At 52.8% G+C, this 24622-nt stretch overlaps 1 protein-coding gene across 4 annotated transcripts in view; it reads left to right on the top strand.

Moving 5' to 3' along the window:
- The window catches only part of EPHB2 (EPH receptor B2), a 208160-nt gene that overhangs the window by 128695 nt on the left and 54843 nt on the right, over positions 1–24622 (top strand). For all 4 annotated transcript variants that reach the window (XM_030805557.1, XM_030805558.1, XM_030805556.1 and 1 more), the window contains exons 4-5: positions 21390–21545; positions 23233–23568. In XM_030805557.1, the coding sequence (XP_030661417.1) occupies positions 21390–21545; positions 23233–23568 (492 nt within the window). The remainder of the gene's footprint in view (positions 1–21389; positions 21546–23232; positions 23569–24622) is intronic.

Below are 24622 nucleotides of genomic sequence, written 5' to 3' on the forward strand. Positions count from 1 at the left end.
GGTGGTAAAACCTTGGATGGAAAATGCTCAAATCATTTTATTTTATTTTATTTATTTATTTGATGGAGTCTTGCTCTGTCGCCCAGGCTGGAGTGCAATGGTGCGACCTCGGCTCACTGTAACCTCCACTTCCTGGGCTCAAGCGATTCTCGTGCCTCAGCCTCCCAAGTAGCTGTGATTACAGGCACACACAACCACACCCGGCTAATTTTTGTATTTTTAGCAGAGATGGGATCTTGCCATGTTGCCCAGGCTGGTCTGGAACTCCTGGCCTCAAGCAATCCACCCACCTTTGCCTCCCAAAGTGCTGGAACTGAGGCACAGAAAGATACCCAAAGTCACACAGCCAGGAAGTGGTCTGACTCTCAAGGCCACTCTTTTAGCCACCTGAGGAGCTCACTGTCTGACAGAGGAGCAATTACTAGGAGCAGAGATTGCATCTCTGGCCCCAGCAAGGTGCCCGCCACATAGCAGGTTCTCAATCAGTGTCTGTGGAATGAATGAATGAAGAAACAAGTGAATGAGTCTGCATACTACCAACCCTAGAGCAGTGTGACGGGCTCTAATCATGGTATTAGTAGACAAATGGCAGCGGGTTAGTGCCTGAATGATCCAAGATGACTGTGTCTTATCTAAGTAGTTGTCATGGTCAGTTATAAAGCTTGTGGGGGACACAGGCTTTGCTGTCCATTCCTGTCTGTCACTACCCATAAATGGCCTCTTGCTGTTCCTGTGATCTTAACCAGAGCCTCTTGCTGTCATTTAAGTCCTTGTAGAGCAGGAGGGAGTCTGGACTGCTGGGAGGCCTCGGTGCAAAGGAGGCCATGCTCAACTCCAAGCCAGTGGGGACCTTGGCCTACTTCTGCCACCAACACCCCGTATATCCCCGGACAGCGACTTCGCTCTCTGAGCCTCACTCTCCTCATCAGGACAGGGGAATAGAGATGGCATCTCCCTCAAGGCTATGGGGGTGGAAGGCATGCACGTGGCCACATTTAGGAAACACAGAAGCAGAAGGTAGGATTGTTCTAGAAAGAGGTGATTGTCAGGCTGGTTTTGGGGGTGACTCAGTCTTGAAGGTGGGAGCAGGGGGAGGCCATGGCGAGATGTGAATGGCAGCCCCATGCCCTGTCGGCCCCATGGTCACTCCTGCTGTATATGTCACAGTGCCGGAAGTGTCCATCATTTGATGAACATCTGGGATGAAGGCCTGGTGTCTCCAGGAGGGATCCTGTTTTAATGCATGCAGGGTACAGACAGTGTAACATTTTGATTCCCTGGCAAAGACACATCCCTGGCCTCTCTCAGCATGAGCTGACATCAGAGAGAATGGCGCAGGGCTGGAGACAGAGGGCCGATGCCAGGAGCCGGGCAAGATCTGAGACTACCAGCAGGGGTCCCATGGGGCCTCGAGACAGCTGGAGGAGCCACATGCCTGGGGTTGGGTGAGGGGCAACAGGAGAACCCTAAAAATGGAGCAAGGAGCTGCCGGGAGTAACTTTCTTCTCTTTCAACTTTTTGCCAAGGAGCAGCGTGGCTACAGGCTCTGTCTGCATAGCCCAGAGAGGAGGCTCTGCCAGCCCCCCGGGCACCTGTCCCAGAAGCCTAATTACTAGCTCTCGATGGGCAGCCAGCTCACTGATTGCGAGTCCTTGGGGAGAGGCAGTGCTGAAATCATGAAATATTCCAAAGGAAATACGTTTATTCCTTTGCAGAAGGATAACACAGCATCTCACTCGTCACTACCTCACATTCACGTGGGGTGTTACCAAAGGCTGAAGAATTTGCTCACGGGTCACTGTTAGATCTGACCGCCCCTTTCCACCCCTCACTGTCACCACCCTGTCCATCCATAGTCATCCATGCCTGAACTGTGGTTCAGCCTCCTCCCTGGCCTCCCTGTGCCCCCATAGCCCATTCCTCACTCAGCAGACAGAGGGAACTGTTCACATCACAAGCCACTTTCCAGCCCCACCGAAACCCTCCCATCATTTGCCATCACACCTAGAGCCACCCTCAGCCTCCTTTCTGTGGCCATGGGGCCCACAGTTTTGGCTCCTTCCTCCTGCTCTGCCCTGTCTCCCACTCAGTTCCCTCTTATTCACCTGCTTCAGCGGCCAAACCTCTGTACAGCCTGAAACTGAGCTCCAGCCTTATTCATTCCCTCTGAGGAAGAGCCTTTGTACATTCTGTTCCCTCTGCCTGGAATACCCTTCCCTGCACTCTCCCTGTAACTCCCCCTAACTGGCACCTTCTTGTCCTTCAGGTCTCAGCTCAGATGCCACATCCTCAGAGAAGCCTCCTTTGACCACCAGCCAAAGCAGCCCCCCAGCACCCTCTAGCACATCCCCCTGTGTTTATCTAATACCTGTTTATTTTTCATCTTCCCGATTTGATGATAAACTCTCAAGTAGGAACCGAGCTGTTTTGCTTGTGGCTGTATCTGAGCAATTAGAACACATGGTAGGGGATTGTATCTGTTGAATGAAGGATCCCTGCAAGGAGAAATAAGTCATACTAACGGCCACTTACTGAGCCCCTGCAAGTACATGGCACCGTCCAGCTGTAACCTCATTTTGTCCTCACAGTACAAAGCCTTGCAAGGGAGTGTCCCCATTTTACCCCTGAGGAAACTGAGGCTCTGGGGGTTCAAGCAACTTTCCCAAGACCATGCAGAGATCAAGAAGCAGAGAACCAGGTCTGTCTAATTCTAAGTCCTTGCTCTTGCCACTGTGTTTTTTTTTCTCCTAACTTTTATTTTAGGTTCAGGGGTACACGTGAAGATTTGTTATATAGATAAATTGCATATCATGGGGATTTGGTGTACAGATTATTTCGTCACCCCAGTCATAAGCATAGTACCCAATAGGTAGTTTTTTTGATCCTCTCTCTCCTCCCATCCTCCACCCTCAAGTAGGCCCCAGTGTCTCTTGTTCCCTTCTTCTTTTTCTTTTTTTCTGGAGACTTAGTCTCGCTCTGTTGCCCAAGCCGGAGTGCAGTGGTGCAATCTCAGCTCACTGCAACCTCCACCTTGCAGATTCAAGTGATTCTTCTGTCTCAGCCTCCCAAGTAGCTGGGATTACAGCCACCTGCCACTATGCCTGGCTAATTTCTGTATTTTTAGTAGAGACAGGGTTTTACCATGTTGGCCAGGCTGGTCTCGAACTCCTGACCTCAAGTGATCTGCCCGCCTCAGCTTCCGAAAGTGCTGGGATTACAGGCGTGAGCCACCGTACCCGGCCTCTTGTTCCCTTCTTTGTGTCCATGTGTATTCAATGTTTAGCTTCCACTTATAAGTGAGAACATGTGGTATTTGGTTTTGTGTTCCTACGTTAGTTCACTTAGGATAATGGCCTCCAGCTCCATCCATGCTGTTGCAAAGGCTTTTTTATGGCTGTGTAGTATTCCATGGTGTATATGTACCACCTCTTCTTTATTCATTCTACTGTTCATGGGCATTTAGGTTGACCCCATGGCTTTGCTGTTGTGAATACTGCTGCAGTGAACATACATGTGCATGTGTCTTTATGGTAGAACAATTTATATTCCTCTGAGCATCTACCTAAATATTTGGATTGTTGGATTGTTGGGTCAAATGGTACATCTTTGAGAAATCGCCACACTGCTTTCCACAATGGCTGAGCTAACGTACATTGCCACACTGTTATTAAAACAGGCTTATTGCCCTTGTTTAACGCATAAGAGGACAGAGACTCAGAGAGGTATATGCTCATGTGCCCAAAAGCCTCAGCCAGGAAGAGCAGGGCTGGGATTGGAACCCAGAGTGCTGCTGCTGTCTCTGCAGGGGCAGGGGCTGGCAGAAGACCCAGGCAGCTGAGAGGCTGGCCCAGCCAGGCAGCTGTCTATAGTGAGAGGGGTCTTAGGGGTAGGCAGGAGGCCGTCCAGTTTGACAGCAGGGTCTAAGTGCTTCACGAGTATTAGCCGTCTTCTCAACAACCTTAGGAGGGACAGTGTTATTATCCCCATTTTGCAGGTGGAAAAACTGAGGCACAGAAAAGTTATATAATTTACCCAAGGTCACTCAGCTAGGAAGTGGTGATGCTGGCTCCAGAGCACACACTGCTAACCACAGCACAGCACTGTTTCTCTGAGGAGGCGAAGCTGGGCCAGGCACCGGATCCCCCAGGAAGCCCCCAAGAAGGAAGCCTATAGCCTGGGGCCGGCATCCTTGGGACCTTGACTGACCCCAGTCCTTTGGGGTCCTTGGTCAGGTCAAGAGGGCGCTAGGTCCTGCCTGCAGCTGAAGGCCTTTGGCAGCTCCATACCCTGCAAGGTACTCGGGCCCTGGAACCAGGCAGCAGGAGTAGACCCTGGCTCTGCCCACACCCGGATTTGTGTGCTCCTGGCCAGGCCACTTGAATGCTCAGAGCCTCAGTTTCCTCAGCTATAAAACAGGGCCAGGAGTTCATCAGGATGTTGTGATGAGAGCAGGGGAGGTGACGATGATGAGTTAGACTCCATCCAGCGTGGAGTCCCACTCCCTGAGTGGTGAGTGAGCAGTGGCTGAAAGCACGTGGTGTCCAGCTTGATTTAAATCCCTCCTCTACCACTCACTGCATCAGTGACATTGGACAAGCGACTTACCTCTCTATGCCTGTATCCCTTATAAGTGGGGATAATTATAGTATAATTTGAGATTACATGATTAATCCATATAATGCACTTAAAACAGCATCTGCCCCACGGTAAGCACTAAGTGTGAACCATCATTTAATAGAAGATAAATGTTAAAACATTAGTTCTGGCCTCTTTTGTAACTAAAGCGACCCTTCTAAGCAGGGTTCCCATGAGGTCCGAGAAAATAAGCTAGGAAGTTGTGGTCTCAAGCCCTCACTTGGTGACAGTGTGGGCTATCTTTGCAGGCTGCCCTTCACCACAAGTTGCCTCCCGACTCCTCATCTTCAGTTTTCTCGAGGATTAGTCCTTCTCTGTGGGTGCTAGAGCTAAGTGCTTGTCAAGTTTATGAACTTTCAGAGCCATTTTTAGAAACAACCAGGACTCCTCATTTTTATAAGGGCTGAGCTGAAAATGGTCTGTAAGATTAGAGGTTTGTCATTTTCCTCTGCTTTGATTCTCCTTACACACACACACATACACAGACAGCACAGCAGCCCCAGGCCCTATAAACACATTGTTCAAATAAAGGAGACATTTAGGGGAAGTCTGAAGCACCATTTAAAGGTGATTGCTCTAAATGGCCATGTCTAGGCAATTTGTCATAAAGTCTCCCGGCTGTTGGCCAGAGATCACTTTTGCTGCAAATCTTGCTGTTGGCTTGTAATTTTGAACTTTTGACCCTTTAAAACTGAGAAGGTGTGGGATCTTGGTGAGTTTGGGGAATGGGAGTATTTTAAAGTAACTTGTTAAGAAGCCATTTGGCCCTGGGAAAGTTTGGGATCAGTTAGACCCTAAGGATCCCTGCAGAGGAGCCTAGGATGCCCAGGTACCTGCTCTGCTGCAAAGGACTTAATGATTCAAGCATGTCCCAGGGCGTGGCCAGGTGCGGTGGTTCACACCTGTAATCCTAGCACTTTGGGAGGCCGTGGCAGGCAGATCTCTTGGGTCAGGAGTTCGAGACCAGCCTGGCCAACATGGTGAAATGCCATCTCTACTAAAAGTATAAAATAGCCAGGCGTGGTGACGTGTGCCTGTAATCCCAGCTACTAGGGAGGCTGAGGCAGGAGAATCACTTGAACCTGGGAGGCGGAGGTTGCAGTGAGCCGAGATCGTGCCACTGCACTCCAGCCTGGGCCACAGAGTGAGAGTAAGACTCTGTCTCAAAAAAAAAAAAAAAAAAAAGTCCCAGGTCAGGGACCGGGCAGACTTCTTCTGATTTCTCCAGAGGTTCACAGACCACCCTGCCAAAGACAGGCCCGATCTTCAGCCTTGGGCACAGAGAGGTTGGCACGCACCTGTTGCTGGGTAGGTGGCTTGTTGCCTGTCCAGCCTCGTGTCCTGCATCTCTGCAACCACAGACTCTGGGTTCCAGCTGCCGCAAACGAGCAGCAGGTCCTCAGCCTTGCCATGCAGTTTCCCACCTGCACCCCTCCGCCCACACTGCTCCCTCAGCCTCGCATGCTTCTCCTTTCTCGCTTCTGTCTTGTCATTCTTAGTCTTCCAATACAGCTCAAGTGTTTGCACCTCCAGGAAACCACAGTGGTAAAGACCCCTCCTCTGGGCTCCCAGACCCAGCGCCTCCACCCCACAGGCTTCCCCAGACATTGTTTGGAAAGTGCTTACTGACCGGGGCATCTTCCCCACCAGGCTGGGAGCCCCTTGAGCTGTGGATCCCTAAGCCCAGCCCAGGCACCAGCCTTGAGGAGGCGAGGCCATGTGATAGAGTAGTTAAGACCCTGCCTATGGCCTCAGATGTAATGCCCCCGCACCCCCGTCCCAGTTCCAACGCTAGCTGGGGGTGGGTTACTCAGCCCTGCAGAACCTCCATCACCTCCTCTAGATGTGGGAATATCAATAGTACTCATGGGGTTGCTGTAGGAATTGATGATGCAAGCACACACTCTACGCTTATTAACTCCAAGTCTTCACTGCAGGGTAAGTCCTATTCATTAATCGATTTCCCAGATGAGGCTCAGTCTTCTGAGCTTAGTGTCCATGTGCGCTGGGGATGGCACTTCATTGCTTGGAGCCTCCGTTTCTCATCTGTACAATGGGGGTGACAAATCTCCAACATCATAGCACTGTTAGGAGCTTGCCCAAGGTCAGTGGCAGAGTCAGAGTTCAAGGCCAGAAGGACCCTGTTGCAGAGCCTGTGCCCCTAACCACTGGGAAACACAGCCCCCTGATAACTTATATGAAGCCTGGAACACAGCAGGTGCTCAATAAATGGTGGCTGCTGTTGTTAACAGGTGCCCGGTTCGTTTTTAGTGGTGAAGAGGTGGGGCTGGGCACAACAGGGGAGGAAGGGCTCAAGACCTAGGGGAGGGAGAGAACTGGAGGAAACAAAAAGGAAACAGGAAAGCTTTGAAACTGGGGAGAGGGCCATCTGAGGCCAGAGCAGGTGGGCTGGAGTGCGAGGGGGCCAGGGCCCAGGCAGGCTGCTGGAGGAAAGGGCTGAGGGCACCAGGGCTATGTGGCCATTTGGGCACTGGAATAGGATCGCCCCTGGCTTCCCTGCTCTTGGAAAATAAAACCCCAAACTCCATCACCAAGCACACAAAACCCTTTGTGACATAATCCCAGATCAACTCTCTCACCTTGTGTCTGAACCCTTCCCCCATAGACCCTGTGCTCCAGTCCCTCCACGCCTCCAGCACACGCTGTTCGGCCTGTCTGAAATGTCCTTGGTCTCTTCTGACCCTGACAGACTCCTACTCATCCTTTAATACCTTATTCAAATGGCTCCTCCTCTGGACAGCCTTCCTTGATACCCCTAGCTCATCATACTCTCTCTCCCCTGCTAGACGGTGAGCCTCAAGGCCAAGGGACTATGTCTTATTCAACTCTGTGCCTGGTGCCTGACACAGAGCTGGGCACAAAGTGATCATTGAGAAACAGCTTGCTGAGTTTTTATGGAGTAAATCTGTCCTCAAATCAAGGGCAGGCCCTCATGGAACCACACACACGGTCTCTAATCCCCACTGTCCAGGAGGGCTTAGATTTGGAGGTAGGAACCAAGTGAGATTAAGAAGAGAACTCATACTTCTTAGGGATCCAGACTAGGGAATGTTCCAGGACAAGTAGGCCTCCAGAACTCTGCTGTGTGCCCGTGACTGCTGCAGAGAGAATTCATCCCTGGGACCTCACCCCGATCCACTCCAGCACCACTCAGAGATAGTGGAAAACAGGCTAGAGGCCTGAGATGGCCTGTCCCTATGACTCAGTGGACCTCCTTAAAATGTGGAGCCCCAAACTAGCCCTGCCTGAGCTACCAGGAGGATGCTGGCTGTCACTCTACTTCTACTCTTACAGCCTACAATCACATTGGCTTTTTCAGCAGCTTTTGGCTTGTGGTCAACTCAAACCCCCAGATCTTTTTCACTGGGATGGCTGCCAAGCCACATCTTGTGCATTTGATTTATGGCTTGGGTTAGCTGAGGCCTTCTCCTGCTCCCCAGAAGCCAACAGGAGGAAGGCGACGGGTTCTGTACCCCTAGGAGGGAGAGCGATTCCAGGCCTCCCAATCAAGATCCTTGTTGTTTGTATTTCCTAATCCCTTCTCCCAGAGGTGCCAAATGCTGGGACCTCTCGAGTGGGATTTTCATTAGCATTCAAGTCACAGGCCACCGGGGCTCAAGCAGACCAGCCTTCCAGGTTTCCGGGGGATACAGTGGTTCTGGAAGACACCTAGACAAGGCAGGGAGAGAGAGGCAGGTGGTGGAGGCTCAGTCTTCTGAGCTTGGTGTCCATGTGCGCTGGGGATGGCACTTCATTGCTTGGAGCCTCCGTGTCTCATCTGTACAATGGGGGTGACGAATCTCCAACATCATAGCACTGTTAGGACAAAGGTGCCCAGGCAGGCAGTCCCTCCCAGGGCTTAGTACTTCTTTCTGTCTGGGATCACCGGCAGCTGGGGCTAAGAGCAAATAGGTATTAAGTCTCTGTTAATACCCCGCTCCCACTGCTGCTGCACTGATGAGGATCTGTGGCGCTGAGATTTTCCCACCTTTGCAAATATCGTTCCTGCTGAGCTGAATGCTCTTCTCCTCAGGTCTTGCCTCTTCAAGGTCACCTTTGCAGAAAGGCCTTTTCTGCCCGCGGTCCCTAAAGTGATCCCTCTGAGGTCCGATCTCAGCCCTTGTCCGTCTCCTTCGTGGCCCATCACGAGGTGTGTGTGTCATTTCCATCTGTCTATTGCTTCTTTCCCTCCTTCTCACACCCACCAGACTATCAGCTCCATGAGGTCAAGAACTATGTCTCCTCAGTCCTCACTGTTCCCCAGCCCCAGCACATAACCAGAACCTAGCAGTGTATGTGGAACAACCATTGCAGATTTCAGAATGTTCTTTCGGACTCTGGCAACAAATTCTAACTGTGGGATCCAGGGGACCGGGGGATCCATATAGAACAAAAGACAGAAGCATGTTTAGTCCTCTCTGCCCTGAGCAAGGCCTCAGTTTCCCTAGCTGTAAAATGAAATGATAAAGAGACTAACTTTTTCTCTAAAGTCCTTTGAGCCCTAAAAGACTCTTAAGTCGGCACAGGAAGGGGGAGAGAATTGTATTGAATGGTATTGCCTCTTGGATTGAAAAAAAAAACAACTTCTGCTAGGAATCTCTCTCGCTCTGTCACTTTCTCCACTGACCTGGAAAAAAACCTGCCCTGCGCAGGCCCAGGCCTGCAGAACCCACACTGAAAAAGTTCATAGGTGCCCTCCTGCCCTGGGCCCGGGTAAAGGGGCCCTGAAAGGTGTGTGGCAGCTGCATCCCCGGGGGGTCCAGGGGTTTGTTGCCTTAACCGAGCTCACCAAGCAGGTAAAAAATTCCAGACATGTTCTCTGCTGACAGCTAATTGTGTCCTTTATTAATGACCATGGCTTTCCCGGGGCAGGTGGGAGGAGGGAGGAGGCCAGTCTCAGCCCGGAGGGCCTCCCTCAGGTGCAGCTGATGACCACATTTCTGGATCCCATAGAAGGGGAAGTGCTACATGAGGTGACCCTGAAAAAGCACCCCCACTTCTGGAGGGGGAGGGGGCTTTCCCAGGCTCCCCAGATCCCAGCAGGGGTGGCCAGCACCAGACACCGACAGAATGATGCAGGGATTTAGGAATCTGAGGGCCAGGGTTCTGGGCCCTAAGTTCTTCTCTCAGAACACAGCCAGCAAGGTACAGTGGATGGCCTGAACAGGGGACCCGCATGTGGGGCGGTTTGGGAGATGCTCTCCAGCTCCGCCAGGTCCATCTCACCCTCATGGTACCAGGACTGGGCCTGCCAAGCCTTACCTCGGTGGCCCACTACACCACCTGTCAATACAGCAGCCAGATGTGCGGGAGGGGCCTGGGCCTGGCCCTGCCAGATGTGTCAAGCTTCGCAAACACATCCGACTTCCCGTCGGGCACATCGTGATTATTGTTTAACACTCGCTATTCCTGCATCTGTGAGTCCCAGGGATTACAGGCTGGGAGGCTGCAGCCTTATGAGCCCTGTGGCAGTGATAGTCTCCAGCTGGGGGAAAGGGGATACTCGATCAGTCCCCATTTTCTCAGGAGGGTGAGGGATGTGGCATGAACCCCAAATATAGACGAGGAGATGAGGCCCAGAGACAGGCTCAGGGAAGAACTGACGGAACCAGGACTTGAACCAGGCAGGAGAAACGGCGCATGCGCAGGCCCTGAGCCTAGCAGAAGCCTGGTGTTCTCAGGGCAGCCAGGAGGTCCATGTGGCTCAGGTGGAGTGGGCAAGAGGCCAGGCGGGTGGAGGGGAGTTCAGAGAGGAAAAGGAAGCTTTGTAGGCTATTGTTTTGTGGGTTTTTGTTTCTTTTTGGAAATTCATCTTTGTTTAGATACAGGATCTTGCTCTGTTGCCCAGGTTGGAGTGCAGTGGTGGGCTCTCAGCTCACTGCAACCTCAACCTCCCAGGCTCAAGAGATCCTCCCACCTCAGCCTCCCAAGTAACTGGGACCACAGGCTTGTGCCACCACACCCAGCTCGTTTTTTAAAATTTTTTTGTAGAGTCAAGGTCTCACTATGTTGCTCAGACTGGTCTCAAACTCCTCAGCTCAAGCGATCCTCCCCCCTTGGCCTCCCAAAGTGCTGGGATTACAGGTGTGAGCTACCGTGCCCAGGCTATTGGTTTTTACTCCAAGTGAGATGGAAACTGTTGGAGGCCTTTGGGCAACATGAGCTGCTGGCTGTTCTGCAGGATCCTGGCTGCTGTGGAAGGCTGAATGCAGCTGGAGGAGAGCGAGGACATGGCAGAGCAAGGGAGAAAGCCAGGAAGCCAGTTAGGCTTCTGCCGTGATGGGAGGATGCTTCCATTCCTCTGCCCCCTCTCTTCCCTCCAATGTGGGCATCAGCATAGCTGGGCTGCAACCCTGGCTCTGCCGGCCACTCACTTGCTGTGTGACCTTAGGCAAGTCCCTGTCCCTGTCTGGGTCATGTATTTTGTAGACATAAAACAAGGAACTTAGCCCAGAAGATCGTGAAGATTCTGCTGACTTCCAATGTCTGAGACCCTGCCTTACTCTCCAGCCTCATCTCCTTCCTCTCCTGGCCTTGAACCTCACGTGCTAGCAACCCTGAACTATTTGTAGCTCTCCGCACGCACACCATGCCATTTCACGCCTCTGTGCCTTTGCACACTCCCTCTCCCTGCAACACCCTGTCCCAGCAGCAGCCCTGCACACAGACAGCCTGTGTTCTTCAGCAGGTCTCCAGCTTGGGACATCTCCTCCAGAGGTGCCCTGAGCACTTTTACAGACCACACACCGATTTTCAGAAGACAGTAGAATGAAGAGGCTGTGGAGTCACAGCTGGCCTCAAATTCCATCTACCAATCTGGAGTTGTTCATGTTTTTGAGCCTCCATGTCCTCGTCTGTAAAATAGAGATCATCATATTCTTACTCCCAGAGTCAAGGTGAAGATGCAGCAACATTGTTAAGCACCTACCCCAGTGCCTAGCACGTGCTAGCTAGGATTTTTGAAGTCAGATTCTAGCTGCAGAGAAAGAGCCATTGAATGAATGGGAGAGGGTTACCCTGTACAGTGTGGCCCCAGATTCCCAGAAGAGTTCCAGCTCGGACCCCAGGACAACCTCCCAGCAGCCCATTTTGGGGAGGGGGTTCCTGCCCACCCCTCCTGTCACCAGCTCCTCCATCAGGGCTTGGTCAACGCTGCCTGCCGGCAGCCACACAACACTTGGAAATGTCCTTCCTTAATTGCTTCACCAGAGTGGGGAGCCACCCTGCAGGCAGATAATTAAAAAGTTCAGAGCTTGATTAATTGGGAGGAAATTGGAGGAATGGGGCTGCCTGCTGGGAGGGCGGGAGCTCTCGGCCCCCACTGTGGGGGAGCTGGGATATCATGAAGGGAGGCAGGCCAGACCTGGGGCTGGGGGCAATGCAGGGGTCCAGGGGCTGGGAGAGCCAGGCCATGAAACACCCTCACCAGCTCACCAGCCTTTACAGACTGTGGGGTTCAGTGTCTGGCTCCCCTGGGAGACTGTGAGCTCCCCCTACAACTGGGGAACACACAGCAGTCATGAAAGTCCCGGTTGCTCCGGCCTTGGGGCCAGGGAACCTTGCAGTCTGTCACTCAGAGAGCTGTTACGGAGCATCTGCTCTGTGCCAGCTCTGTACCAGGCAGTCAGCAGGGCAGGTGCGGTGGCTGCCCTCATGGAGCTCACAGCTGGTGGGAGGAGGGGAGATGGGAGGTGGAGAGACAGATGTTAATCAAATGCAAGGACAAAGGTAGGATGCCTTGAGAGCCTGTCACCAGGGGCTCCAGGAGGAGCTCAGAGGACTCCAGAGGCCTCAAGCAAAATCTCCAGTCCACACACAAGTTGAATGAGCTTAAGCACAAGATACCGCCTTTCTGCCGGGCGCGGTGACTCATGCCTGTAATCCCAGCAGTTTGGGAGGCCAAGGCGGGCAGATCACGAAGTCAGGAGATTGAAACCATCCTGGCTAACACACTGAAACCCCGTCTCTACTAAAAATACAATAAAAAATTAGCCAGACGTGGTGGCGGGCGCCTGTAGTCCCAGCTACTCGGGAGGCTGAGCCAGGAGAGTGGCGTGAACTTGGGAGGCGGAGCTTGCAGTGAGCCGAGATCGCGCCACTGCACTCCAGCCTGGGCGACAAACAATTCCTGAAGCCTCTATTGATCATCTCTCAGCCAGACACTGGGGCTGGTGCCAGACCTCGGGGTTACCCACCATCACTGTCACTGTGCTCACAGCCTGGTAGGAGAGGCAGACAGTCACCATCCTGTATACTCATGCAGTGGCAGAGGTACAGTGCCAGGCACTCCTGGAGCACAGGAGAGCGCCCCCAGACCCAGCCCTGGCAGGGGACATCCTAGAAAAGGACCAACAGCTGATTCGGGCTGGAGCGAGATTTGAAGAAGGACAAGAAGGAGCTGGGTGGGAGCTGGGACAGCATGTGAGGCAGAGGGAACTGCCTGAGCAAAGGCCCAGAGGTGAGACCAAGTGCAGCTTGTTCCGGGAACTGGCAGTGCCTGCAGTGGCTGGAGCTCAAGTTGTGACTGGGAGCATGAGGGAGCTGAAGCTGGCCAGGTGGACCGTGGAAGGGGAGGCTGAAGCAGGCCGGACTCTCCCCGGGCATGAGGGAGCCACCGAAGTGTCCTGAGCAGAGGAGTGACTCGACAGATGGCAGGGGTGGGGGCCTGGCTGGCGAGGCCTGGGTGCCCCCTCGGGCAAAGGGGAGGCATGCTCGTGCAGCTCCCCGCCTCAGCCTTGTGCTGTCAGCTGCTGGCTGGGTTCCACAAAGCCAGGTCCCAGCAGGGGCAGACAGGAGGAACCTGGGCATTGGGGCAGGATGACTGACAGCCCCTGGGTGGTCCCAGTGGGAGCTACCCCAGCACGGACATGGCCCTGAGGCACTCGCTGAACTTAAGCTGTCTTGTGTACGAAGGGGGAAGCGGGAGGAAGGGAAGGAGTAAACGAGCAAGAAGGGAAACTCTTCATCAAGTGGGAAGGAGCTCCAGGGACCTTGAGGATGGGGGTTTTAGAAAGAACATGGACTAAGGCTGGGCATAGTGGCTTCACACCTGTAACCCCAGCACTTAGGGAGGTCAGGGTAGGAGGATCACTTGAGCCCAAGAGTTCAAGACCAGCCTGGACGACATGGTGAAACCCCATCTCTACAAAATATACCAACACTTAGCCAGGCATGGTGGTGTGCACCTGTAGCCCCAGCTACTCGGAAGGCTGAAGTGGGAGGATCACATGAGCCCAGGAAGTCGAGGCTGCAGTGAGCCGTGATTGCGCCACTGCACTGCAGCCTGGGTGATAGAGTGAGACCCTATCTCAAAAGAAAGAAAAAAAATTAAGAACATGGACTGTGGAGGCACATGTTCTGACCCTAAGTCTCTATGTGATTTGGACAGAGTGCTTCCTTTCTGTGAGCCACAGTTTCCTCATCTCTAAAATGGGAATAACACCTCCCATTGCACAGGGTGGTCCAAGGAGGCCATGGACCAGGGAGGCTCCTGGCCCAGCACTGGGCACATCCTAGGCACACAGTGCTTAGAAGCACCTTCTCTCCATCTCAGGAGGTAGCTGCCTACTTTCAGTGCAGCTTTGCCCACAGTACGGAGGAGGACCAGGCATCATGCCCAGCCCAGCCCAGCCCAGAGGGACTGACTCTGCTGGGTTAACCTTACAGCAAAAGCAGGAAGCAGGCAAAATATAAAAGCCACTTTGCATAAGGTAGACCCTAAAACCCCACCCACTCAACCCAGCAAGCCCAGCCCTGCCCTACACACAGCACAAACCCCTGAAAATATGCAAATCAGTCTTTCCACAGTTCAAAGAGAACGTAAGGGCCCAGCACTGGGTGTCTGAGCTACCCACAGCCCGAGTCCCAAGCTGGAAGAAGCCCTAGAGGGGGTGCCAGGCAGCGCCTTCCTTGGATTGTGGATTGAATGATTGGATTGAATTGTGTATATCAATCCATTCAAATCCAGTAGAGCTGAGGCCCAGAGTAGGCAGGAAGTAGCCTGGGCTCACAGAGCAAATGGCAGTGAAGCCACTAGCCTCCCTACTCTGAGGCCAAGACTCTTTTCTCCATCCGGTCAAACTCCTCTCCCCAACTGAAACCCAGAACTGACTTCCTAGGGATTCCACGGCGGGAAAGCGAGCTGGCTGCACTTCAAACCTGCCACCGCTGACCCCAGAACCCGCTCCCTGGCCCCTCTGCCCACAGCAGCCAGCAGGTAAGCTTCGTTCAAGGAAGGCATCTCAGCCCCCTGCTTAGTCATGGTCTCTTATGTTCCAGGGCTGAGGCCTTTTGTTTCAAAGTCCCAGTACCTGGCACCTACTGGGGACTCAGTAAACGCCTGTAGAATAAATTTACAACTCACTATCTCCCTAACTAGGCCTGAACTTCTGAAGACAAGGACTATGTCTTCTTTATCTCAGTATTATCTCCAGCGCTTAGCACATAGCAAATGGAGGCCAAGAATGAATGAATATAATAATAGCCAACACTTACATAGCACTTAACATGAGCCAGGCAGACACTGTTACGGGTGCTTTACTTTCATTAACTTGTTTAATCTTCCCAACAAATATAATCAATATTATTATTCCCATTGTACAGACAAGAAACTTAGGCACAGAGAGGTTAGGTAACTTGCTCATGGTCCCACAGTTCATGAGAGGCAGGACTGGGATTAAGCCCTGGCCGTAGCTCCACAGTCCATGCCCAGGTTCAATTTCATCAGACCTCCTGCCCAGGTCTGGGGAGTAGGAACACAATCCCAGGGTGCAGACCTTTTCAGATGCCACCTCTACCCAGAGCCACAGACAGCGCCCTCTGGTCTACAGGACCCCAAGGAAGACAGAGATGCTCCTTCCAAGCCTCGGCAGCCTGACACACTGGGCCTGACCCAGCGATTGACTCTGAGGTGGCATCAGTTGTCTTTGGGATTAAGCTGGAGTCCCTGGGAGGAGAGGGGGAAGCAGAGGCAGCAGGCCAGCCATTGAGGCTTTGAGGATCACCCGATGCCAATTAACAGCCCCACCGTGCCAGGCCCAGATGGAGTCCTGCCTCGGCCTGACTCAGGGCTCACTCGGTCAATTATCACCTATCCCCGGAGCCCAGGGGGCAGGCGGGGAGAAAATCTGTTTCCCTGTAATCCTCCCTTCTTTCCCCGGCTTGCTGCCATCCTGCCCTGGGTTGCCTGGCCAAGGGCTCTGGGCGATTGCAGAAGGCCGGCGCTGGCTGGCTGCTTCGAGCCCTGAGTCCTGGCTTTGAGGACCAGGCGTTACTTCTGCCCTTCTGAGAGGCTCCAGCAAATCCCATCCCCTCGGCAGGGCTGACAAGATGGTGTCCAGTTGTGACACTCACCACTCACTAATTTCTGGGACCAGTAGTATTTGGACACAAGCTGTTCTGGATCACGAAGATCTGAGGTCAACCCCAGCTGTGCCATTGACTTGCTATGTGACCTTAGGGCAGTCACTTCACGCTCCCTGAGCCTCAGTTTCCTTATCTGTAAAATGGGAATGATAATGGTACCTAGTTGGGTGGGTGGTTTATGGAATAAGTTAAAGAATCCATGTAAGACACAGCACTGGGCCTGCCACCTGGAAAGTACATAATAAATGGGAATTATTTTTGTCATTCCATGCTGGATGAGTAATAATAGCCATTTACATGGCACTTACTGTGTGTTCTAAGTGCTTTGTGTATATCAATCCATTCAAATCCACAGCCCCTCCCCTCGAGTCACTCACTGTCCAACCAGGGAGGAGGTGACATTTAAGCTGGGGTCTGAAGGAGGAAAAAGGAGCCAGCGATGGGAAGAGCAGGGAAAGCATTCCAGGCAGAGGGAACAGCTTGGCCAAAGGCCTGGAGGTGGGAACACGTTCGATGACCACAGGCAGGAGCACAGTGAGTGAGGGGAGGAGGGGGAAGTGGCCCGGAGACCATCAGGACCAACCTCACAGGCCTTGTAGCCAGGCTAGGCATGTGGATCTATTCTAAGTGCACTGGGGATAAATTGCACACGAGGGAGTTTAGACAAGGTGCCGCAGGTCTGACTCATTTTAAACAGATCACTCCAGGGACTGTGGAAAATTGGCAGAGAGGCCACAGTGGAGCAGAGACCCATTCAATGGCTCTCTCTGTCATTATTCCATGCAGGGATCATCAGCCCCCTTTCCAGATGAGGAGACTGAGTTTCAGAGGGGAGGAGGCCTTCCCAAGCCCACACACCTGTCAGAGGTACAACTGCCTTCCTGTGTTTCAGGTCTCATTATCTTCGTCCCACTTCTGCACGTGACATGCAGATGCCAGCAGGACAGGTTCCCTTCCCACCCAGAAGTTGGGAGTGGTGTGGCCCCCCAGGCACTGTGGACAGTGGCCACCCAGACCTCTCAGAGGTAGCTGATGGGAGCTGAGGCCCCAGTGCACCCCACAGTCACACAGTAGACTTGGGATCAGAATTGGCCTCTGCTACTGAAGAGCTATGTCTGTCTGTTCCTCTCTGGGCCTCAGTTTCCTCAAATGTCAACTAAGGGGGTGGGGCTTGATCCCCTTCCAGCCCCCTCATTCATCCACCCATCACCCACTAGAAACCCAGCATTATACTGGGAGTTTACAGTCCAGCCAGGTAGACACATTCATAAGCAAGTAATTAAAATAGGCACCGTATACAAAAAAATTAGCCCGGCGTGGTGGTGCATGCCTGTAATCCCAGCTACTTGGGAGGCTGAGGCAGGAGAATCACTTGAACCCGGGAGGCAGAGGTTGCAATGAGCCAAGATCATGCCACTGCACTCCAGCCAGGTCAACAGAGCGAGACTCCGTCTCAATAAATAAATAAAATAGACCCTGCCGGGGGCTCAGGGAAGACTTCCTAGAAGAGATGATGTCTTAAAGGGGTCTAGGAGTTTGCCTGATGGTGAAGGGAAGGCATTCTAAGCAATGAGGGCAGATGGACAAAAGCCAGGGGTGTGGGGTGGGCCTGGGGTGGGCATCGTACCTAGTTGAGTGTGAGAGAGCACCAGACACTGAGGTAGGAGTGGCGGGCAAGTACCAGCCCCCTGGGGCCCAGGGGCCCTGCAGAGTTTGGGCTTCCCATGTCTGCTGGGGAGCTGATGTGGACATTTTAAGATAGTGGCTTCATTGAGATAAAATTCACATACCATACAATTTGCCTATTTAAATTGTACAAATCAGGCTGGGCTCAGTGGCTCATGCCTGTAATCCCAGCACTTTGGGAGCCGAGGCGGGTGGATCACTTGAGGTCAGGAGTTCCTGACCAGCCTGGCCAACATGGTGAAACCCCATCTCTACTAAAAATACAAATTAGCCAGGCATGGTGGCACGCACCAGTAGTCCCAGCTACTCGGGAGGCTGAGGCAGGAGAATCGCTTGAACCCGGGAGGTGGAGGCTGCAGTGAGCCGAGATTGTGCCACTGCACTCCAGCCTGGGTGACAGAGCGAGACTCCATCTCAAAAAAAAATAAAACAAACTGTACAAAGCAGTGGTTTCTGGTGTATTCATAGAATTGTGCAACCATCACCACAATCAATTTTAGAACATATTCATCACCCCAAAAAGAAACCCTGTTCCCCATTAGCAGCTCCTCCCCCTGCTCCCCATCCCCAGCCATTGGCAGCCACGCATCGACTTTCTGTCTCTTTTGATGTGCCTCTGCTGGGCCTCTTTCATATAAATGGAATCCTGCTTTCATGGCTGGCTTCTTTCACTGAACACGATGTGTCCAGGGGTCGCCTGTACCATAGCATGTGTCAATGCTTCGTTCCTTTTTATGGCCGAATAGTATTCCAATGTATGTGCCATTGTGGATTTTTAAGTGACTTGGAAAGGTCTGCACTCCAGAGAGCTAGTTTGGAGAATGGGTGGGTGGAAGGAGGCCAGATGGCGTGAGAGGCTGAGGAGTGGGTGGAAAGAGCTTTCTAGATGCTGGCAGCGGGGGGAGCGGCCAAGACAAGACCAGAGACTGCTGAGGAGGGAAGACCTAGTAATTGATTGGCTGCGGGGGGGACAGGGTGGAGAGTGATGCCACTTCCCAGGACAGAGAAGAGTGAGTTTCATGAAGCAGTACCATAGATACAGAAATGATACAGTGCCCAGTGGTGGGGGTCGAACCTGGCCAGGCAACAGAACAAATGAAGGGCGGCTTAGGGCAGGGGCAGCCTGGGGAGTCTGAGAGGGAGCCAGGACACTGCAAGGGGGAGAGGGTAGCCAGAAAGGCAGTCCAGATGGAGGGGCTGGCACCGCACAGAGGGGAGAGAGAGCAGCCACCCACCGACGACCCCCCCGGGAATGCCCCGCAGATGGAGGAGGGATGCTGAGCTGGGCAGGCTGTCTCCAGAGAGGGAGCAGGAGGAGCCTGATCTTGGGGCCAAAACCCTTTGGCATCTCTAAGGATGGTTCTAGACCTTCCTGGAAGCCTTGTGCCCCCGTTCTGCAGAGGAGGAAACCCGTTCAGAGAGGCCGACTGCTCGACCAGAGCTGGGGCTGCAGCCTGCATGTCCTGACTGCCCAGAAGCTCTGGGCAGTGCCAAGATAGTGAGGCTGCCCCTTCATCCAGCCATCAGGGAAAGGTCGGTGCCCAAGAGGAGGGTGAGAGGGAGGGCAGGAGGACTCAGGGGACCCAGAGCCAGTGCAGTAATCCTCATGGCTACTTTATGTGGTAGATGCTCTTACCAGTGAGAACAGTGTAGCTCAGAGAGGTCAAACAACTTGTCTAAGGTCTCTCAGCAAATTGCTTTTGAACCAGATGGCTTAGTACTGCCAGGAACTGTTACAAGTGTTTTTACATAAGTTAAGCAATACAAACTGACAACAACTCTAGGAGGTAGATACTGTTGTCCCATTTTACAGATAAGGAAACAGTTTAAGTGACTTCCCCGAGGCCACACTGCTCACACAGGTGGGTCTGGGTTTGCCAGCAGCCTGCACACTAACCACTATGTTCGCTGCCCTCCTGCTCGCATGGCCTCCAAAGCCCATGCTCATTCCACTTAAGGAGGCAGCTCCATGACGTATTTATGGGCCAGGCGTGGTGGCTTATGCTTGTAATCCCAGCACTCTGGGAGGCCGAGGCAGGAGGACTGCTTGAGCCCAGGAGTTCAAGACCAGCCTGAGCAACATAGTGAGACGCCCCCATCTCTACAAAAATAAAAATTAAAAAAAATTAATAACAACAACAAAAGAAGTATTTACAGAGCACTTGCTGGGTGCAGATTCTAAGCTAGGCACAGGACAAGCAGCTGTGAGTCAGACATGGCTCTGATCCTGGGGGAGTTGAGAGCATGGCCAGGAGACCCCCAGAAAAATAATTTTGGTAGGTAAGTAAAGCACTCTGAACCCAAGCAATGTTCTGGGCCCCAAGAAAGGCAGGGTCTCTGAGGCCAGAGCTGGTTGAGGGTTGAGGGTTGAGGGAGCATGGTTTGCTAAGACTTGGACTGGGAAGATAAGCCTTGAAGACTAGAGCTGGAAAAAATGAACTAGGGAAATTTATGTTAATTGTTTACATACACAGAAACTAATGTTCAGAGACGCTGAGTCACTTGCCGAAGAAGCCACAGCACCCAGGCATAAAACGTACTCCCGGTGAGGGCCTGGGGGCCTGTGGATGGTTTAGCTGCATTTCATCCCAAGGAGATGAAATGTTTGTTGCAAAGCTGTTTCCTGTCCACCCACTTACCCATTGCACAATCCCTTCGAGGTATCATAGCAGAGCTGGGTTCATGAACCCAGCAGGCTGAAGTTGAGAGAGGGGCAGGGCCTAGACCCTCAGCCTCCTGATGCTCAGCCCAGGGCCAGCAAGAAGAGGAAGGTGGATTTGAATATGTGTGCACACAAGGCAGTTGCCTCTTATAGGCCCTAACCTCATACTCAGAGCTGTAGTGGGGGTGGACTCCGTATCAGGGATGATGGCCACAGCCCATGGGAGAAGCCAAATGCAGGCCAAGTGCAAATGTGGGCCAAGTGCAAGCAGTGCCCTCCTTAGGCTGGCCCTGGTACTGCAGGCCCTCCTTTTATTAATAAACAGCTACTATTCATTGGGCACCTATACTGTGCAAGGCCTTGTGCCATGTGCCTTACGCTTAAGCAGAATACTCACAATGACCCTGCAGAGATGGGCCTTAGAATCCTAATTTTACAAATAAGAAAACTGAGTCTGAGTAGTTAAGCAGCTTGTCTGGGGCTGCACAGCTGGTAAAAGGCCTAGCCAGTACTCAAAGCCAGGTCTGTCTGATTCCAAAAGTAGTGTTCTCTTCTGTTCTACCACATCACCTCTCTACACTGCCCTAGGACTTTTCTTCTGCCGTATAATCATCTCAGTTGTCTGCAACCCAAGAATTTAGTTCTAAGAATCAGGGCCCAGCCAGACATTAGTAAGAAGACCGGGATCCATGTACACTGCCCCAGACGTCTTCAGATGTGCCTCCTAACTAGGTCAGGATTGATTCTAGAAACCATGACACAGCCAAGCTGGGATAGGTGAGGGAAGATTGCTGGGAGCCCGAGACAGCTCACGGACAAGAAACTAGGGAGCCCTGACAGAATTAGAACTCCCCCGTTGGGGCCTGGAGACTTCAAACCCTTCAAGAGATGAGATTTTCCAGCAATGGTGCTGCGTGGCCCCTCTGCGAGGCTGTGTGGCCCCTCCGTGAGGCTGCGTGGCTCGTGACCTCTCTGAGTCTTCATCCGGTTTCCTGGTGACTCTCCTTGTCTTCTCTCTCAGGTTGTCCATCTGGAACTTTCAAGGCCAACCAAGGGGATGAGGCCTGTACCCATTGTCCCATCAACAGCCGGACCACTTCTGAAGGGGCCACCAACTGTGTCTGCCGCAATGGCTACTACAGAGCAGACCTGGACCCCCTGGACATGCCCTGCACAAGTAAGTCCTAGGGTCCCTCGAGGGCGATGCCTGACCGAGTCCCAGGTCTACCTGCAGAAAAGCTCAGAGTGAGGGTTGGGTGCCGTCCGGTTACAGCCAGTCTTTACCTGGTGGGAAGAGAAACGGAAAAGTGCTCAAGAAAGGGGCATCTTGGGGTGGCCATGCTCCCACCTTGTCGACACCACAGTGCTGGCGTCTGGCTCCTTAAACCCTTCTGCTGAGTCACATGGAAGATAAAGTCAAGGTCTGGATTCACGAAGGGACAGGGGATGGGAGGCTTGGCAGGAGATGAAGCAACACAGGTAGTGTCTGTGGCAGAAAAGGCTGCCCAGTGTTCTAACCTGGCAGCGGCTGCCTGAATCACAGTCCAAGGTCCTCTAGGAAGGGGCTGCCTGAGAGCGCAGCATCACAACCCCTGTATCTGTCAGGGATGGCATTCAGCTGTAAGTAACAGAGCTGACCCTGGTGGCTGAAACTGCACAGATTTATTCTCTCACCCAAAAGGAGCCCAAGGCAGACAGTCCTGGGATAGTATGGGCAATCCACGATGGCCTTTGGGGCCTGGCTCTTTCTGCCATTCAGAGTGGCATAATCCTAGCTCACTGCAGCCTCAACCTCCTGGGCTCAGGTGCCCTCAGCCTTCTGCCCTCAGCCTCCTGAATACCTGGGATTACAGGCATGCACCACCACACCCAGCTAATTTTTCTAATTTTTTGTAGAGACAGGGTCTCACTATGTTGCCAAGGCTAGATTTGAACTCCCGGGCTCAAGGAATCTTCCCGCATCCTCCCAAAGTGCTGGATTGCAGGCATGAGCCACCACGCCCAACCTCCCAACCTAGTTTCTGTTCTTTTTTTTTTTTTTTTCTGAGATGGAGTTTCGCTCTGTCGCCCAGGTTCTGGAATGCAATGGCGTCATGATCTCAGCTCATGGCAACTTCCACCTCCCAGGTTCAAGTGATTCTCCCACCTCAGCCTCCCGAGTAGTTGGGATTACAAGCATCTGCCATCATGCCCGGCTAATCTTTTGTATTTTTAGTAGAGACGGGGTTTCCTATGTTGGCCAGGCTGGTCTTGAACTCCTGACCTCAGGTGATCCGCCTGCCTCGGCCTCCCAAAGTGCTGGGATCACAGGTGTGAGCCACTGTTGTTTCTGTTCTTAAGGTCACTTCATAGTCCAACATAGTTGCTGAAGTCCCAGCCATCACATACATTTTAGGCAGCAGAAGGGGGGAGAGGACAAAGGGACACGCCATAGCTATCTGTCTCTTTTTAAGGAAACAGTCCTAGTCAACAACTTCTGCTCTATATCAGTGGCAAGCACTTAAACACAGGAGGCTGGGAAATGCCATCTCTCAGCTGGACATATTGCCACCGTGAATAAAGCTGGGCTGTTCTAAGGAAGAAGGAGAAAATAGATACTGGGCAGGTATAATTCCAAATGCAAAAATACTATCCTCAGTAACAAACACTGAGCAGGTTGGAACCCGGAGGGAAAGGTTTGAGCAGATGTACAGCAGGCTAAGTTACATTCTAGAAACATCTCTCTGGTGGGGAGACAGGAGAAAGAATTTAAGGAAATCCTTTCGGAGGCCTGGGCTGGAGCCAGAGCAGTGGGCACCGAGTGGTCACGTGGGGAATAGTACTCCCTGAGCCCCCCACTGACCAACACCTCTCCCTTGCCCCAGCCATCCCCTCGGCACCCCAGGCTGTGATTTCCAGTGTCAATGAGACCTCCCTCATGCTGGAGTGGACCCCTCCCCGCGACTCCGGAGGCCGAGAGGACCTCGTCTACAACATCATCTGCAAGAGCTGTGGCTCGGGCCGGGGCGCCTGCACCCGCTGCGGGGACAATGTACAGTACGCACCGCGCCAGCTGGGCCTGACCGAGCCACGCATTTACATCAGCGACCTGCTGGCCCACACCCAGTACACCTTCGAGATCCAGGCCGTGAACGGCGTTACTGACCAGAGCCCCTTCTCGCCTCAGTTCGCCTCTGTGAACATCACCACCAACCAGGCAGGTAAGCGCTTCCGACGTGGGCCAGGGGAGTGCCCCATCATGCTGCACCAGGGAGGGTCCTGCAGTCCTCACAAAAGACTCCTTCACATCTGGGGAGTGATTTCTTCTCTTCAAAGGCTTTTCATGTGATCCGTCCACCTGGGAGAGTGAGTGCTACCTCTTCATTGTAGTGGTATTAACAATAATTGCTCCCATTTGTTGAGTGCATATTATTGAAGGTAAAAGTTAAGCTGCTATAACAAAAAGATCCAACATTAGGTGCCTTAAAGGAGTGCAATGTATTTCTCTCTCATGGGAGAATCCAGAGGTGAGCAGTCCACGTTAGCGGGGTGGCTGTGATCCACTCAGAGACTCAGGGACCCAGGTTATTTCTGTGTCGTTTCCCCACGCCCCCTGCTCCTTGTCTGTATGATCCAAGCTGAGTCTCAGGCATGTCTGTGCGAAGAGAGGGAAGACAGGGCAGCAATGATGTTTGAAGCAAGGTAGGTAGAGGCAGCATCTTTCTCTTCTGCATGCATTCCACGGGCAGGGCCTCAGTCACATGGCCTCACTGAGACCCAGGAGAGCCCGGAGATGTCCTCTCTTGTAGCCTAACTTGAACCTCCATCACAAGTGCTTTCTGTGAAGCTCAGCCCACTCCAGTCTAACTCCAGCAAAGCTCTCCTCAAGCTCACCTTTAGTAACCCTTTCTGTGGCCTCACGTCATCCTCCACCCCCCACCCTTCTTTCCTTCACAGCAAAAAAGGAAGTTGCCGAACACCGCAGTCTCCCCTCCACCCCTTCTCTCTCTAGTCCCCACTCCACCTGGGCTCCTAGCCTCCCCTCTCTACCAGGACCACTGTCCTCAGTGTCATAGGAGGCTAAGTCCTAGAGATGCTTCCCAGCCTCATCCCCCACCTGAGGGCCACGTGAGATTATCAAGGACATTATGCTACCTGTGGGTAGATCTCATGGTTGGCACTGTGAGTGTGCCCCTCAGTTATTCACTCAGCAACCTTTGCCAAACCCCTCCAGTGAGCATGGTCAGGGCCACATCCATGGAAGAGCTGAGGGAG

The sequence above is a fragment of the Nomascus leucogenys genome, chromosome 24 (genome assembly GCF_006542625.1).
Source record: "Nomascus leucogenys isolate Asia chromosome 24, Asia_NLE_v1, whole genome shotgun sequence".
In the NCBI taxonomy this organism is placed as follows: Eukaryota; Metazoa; Chordata; class Mammalia; order Primates; family Hylobatidae; genus Nomascus; species Nomascus leucogenys.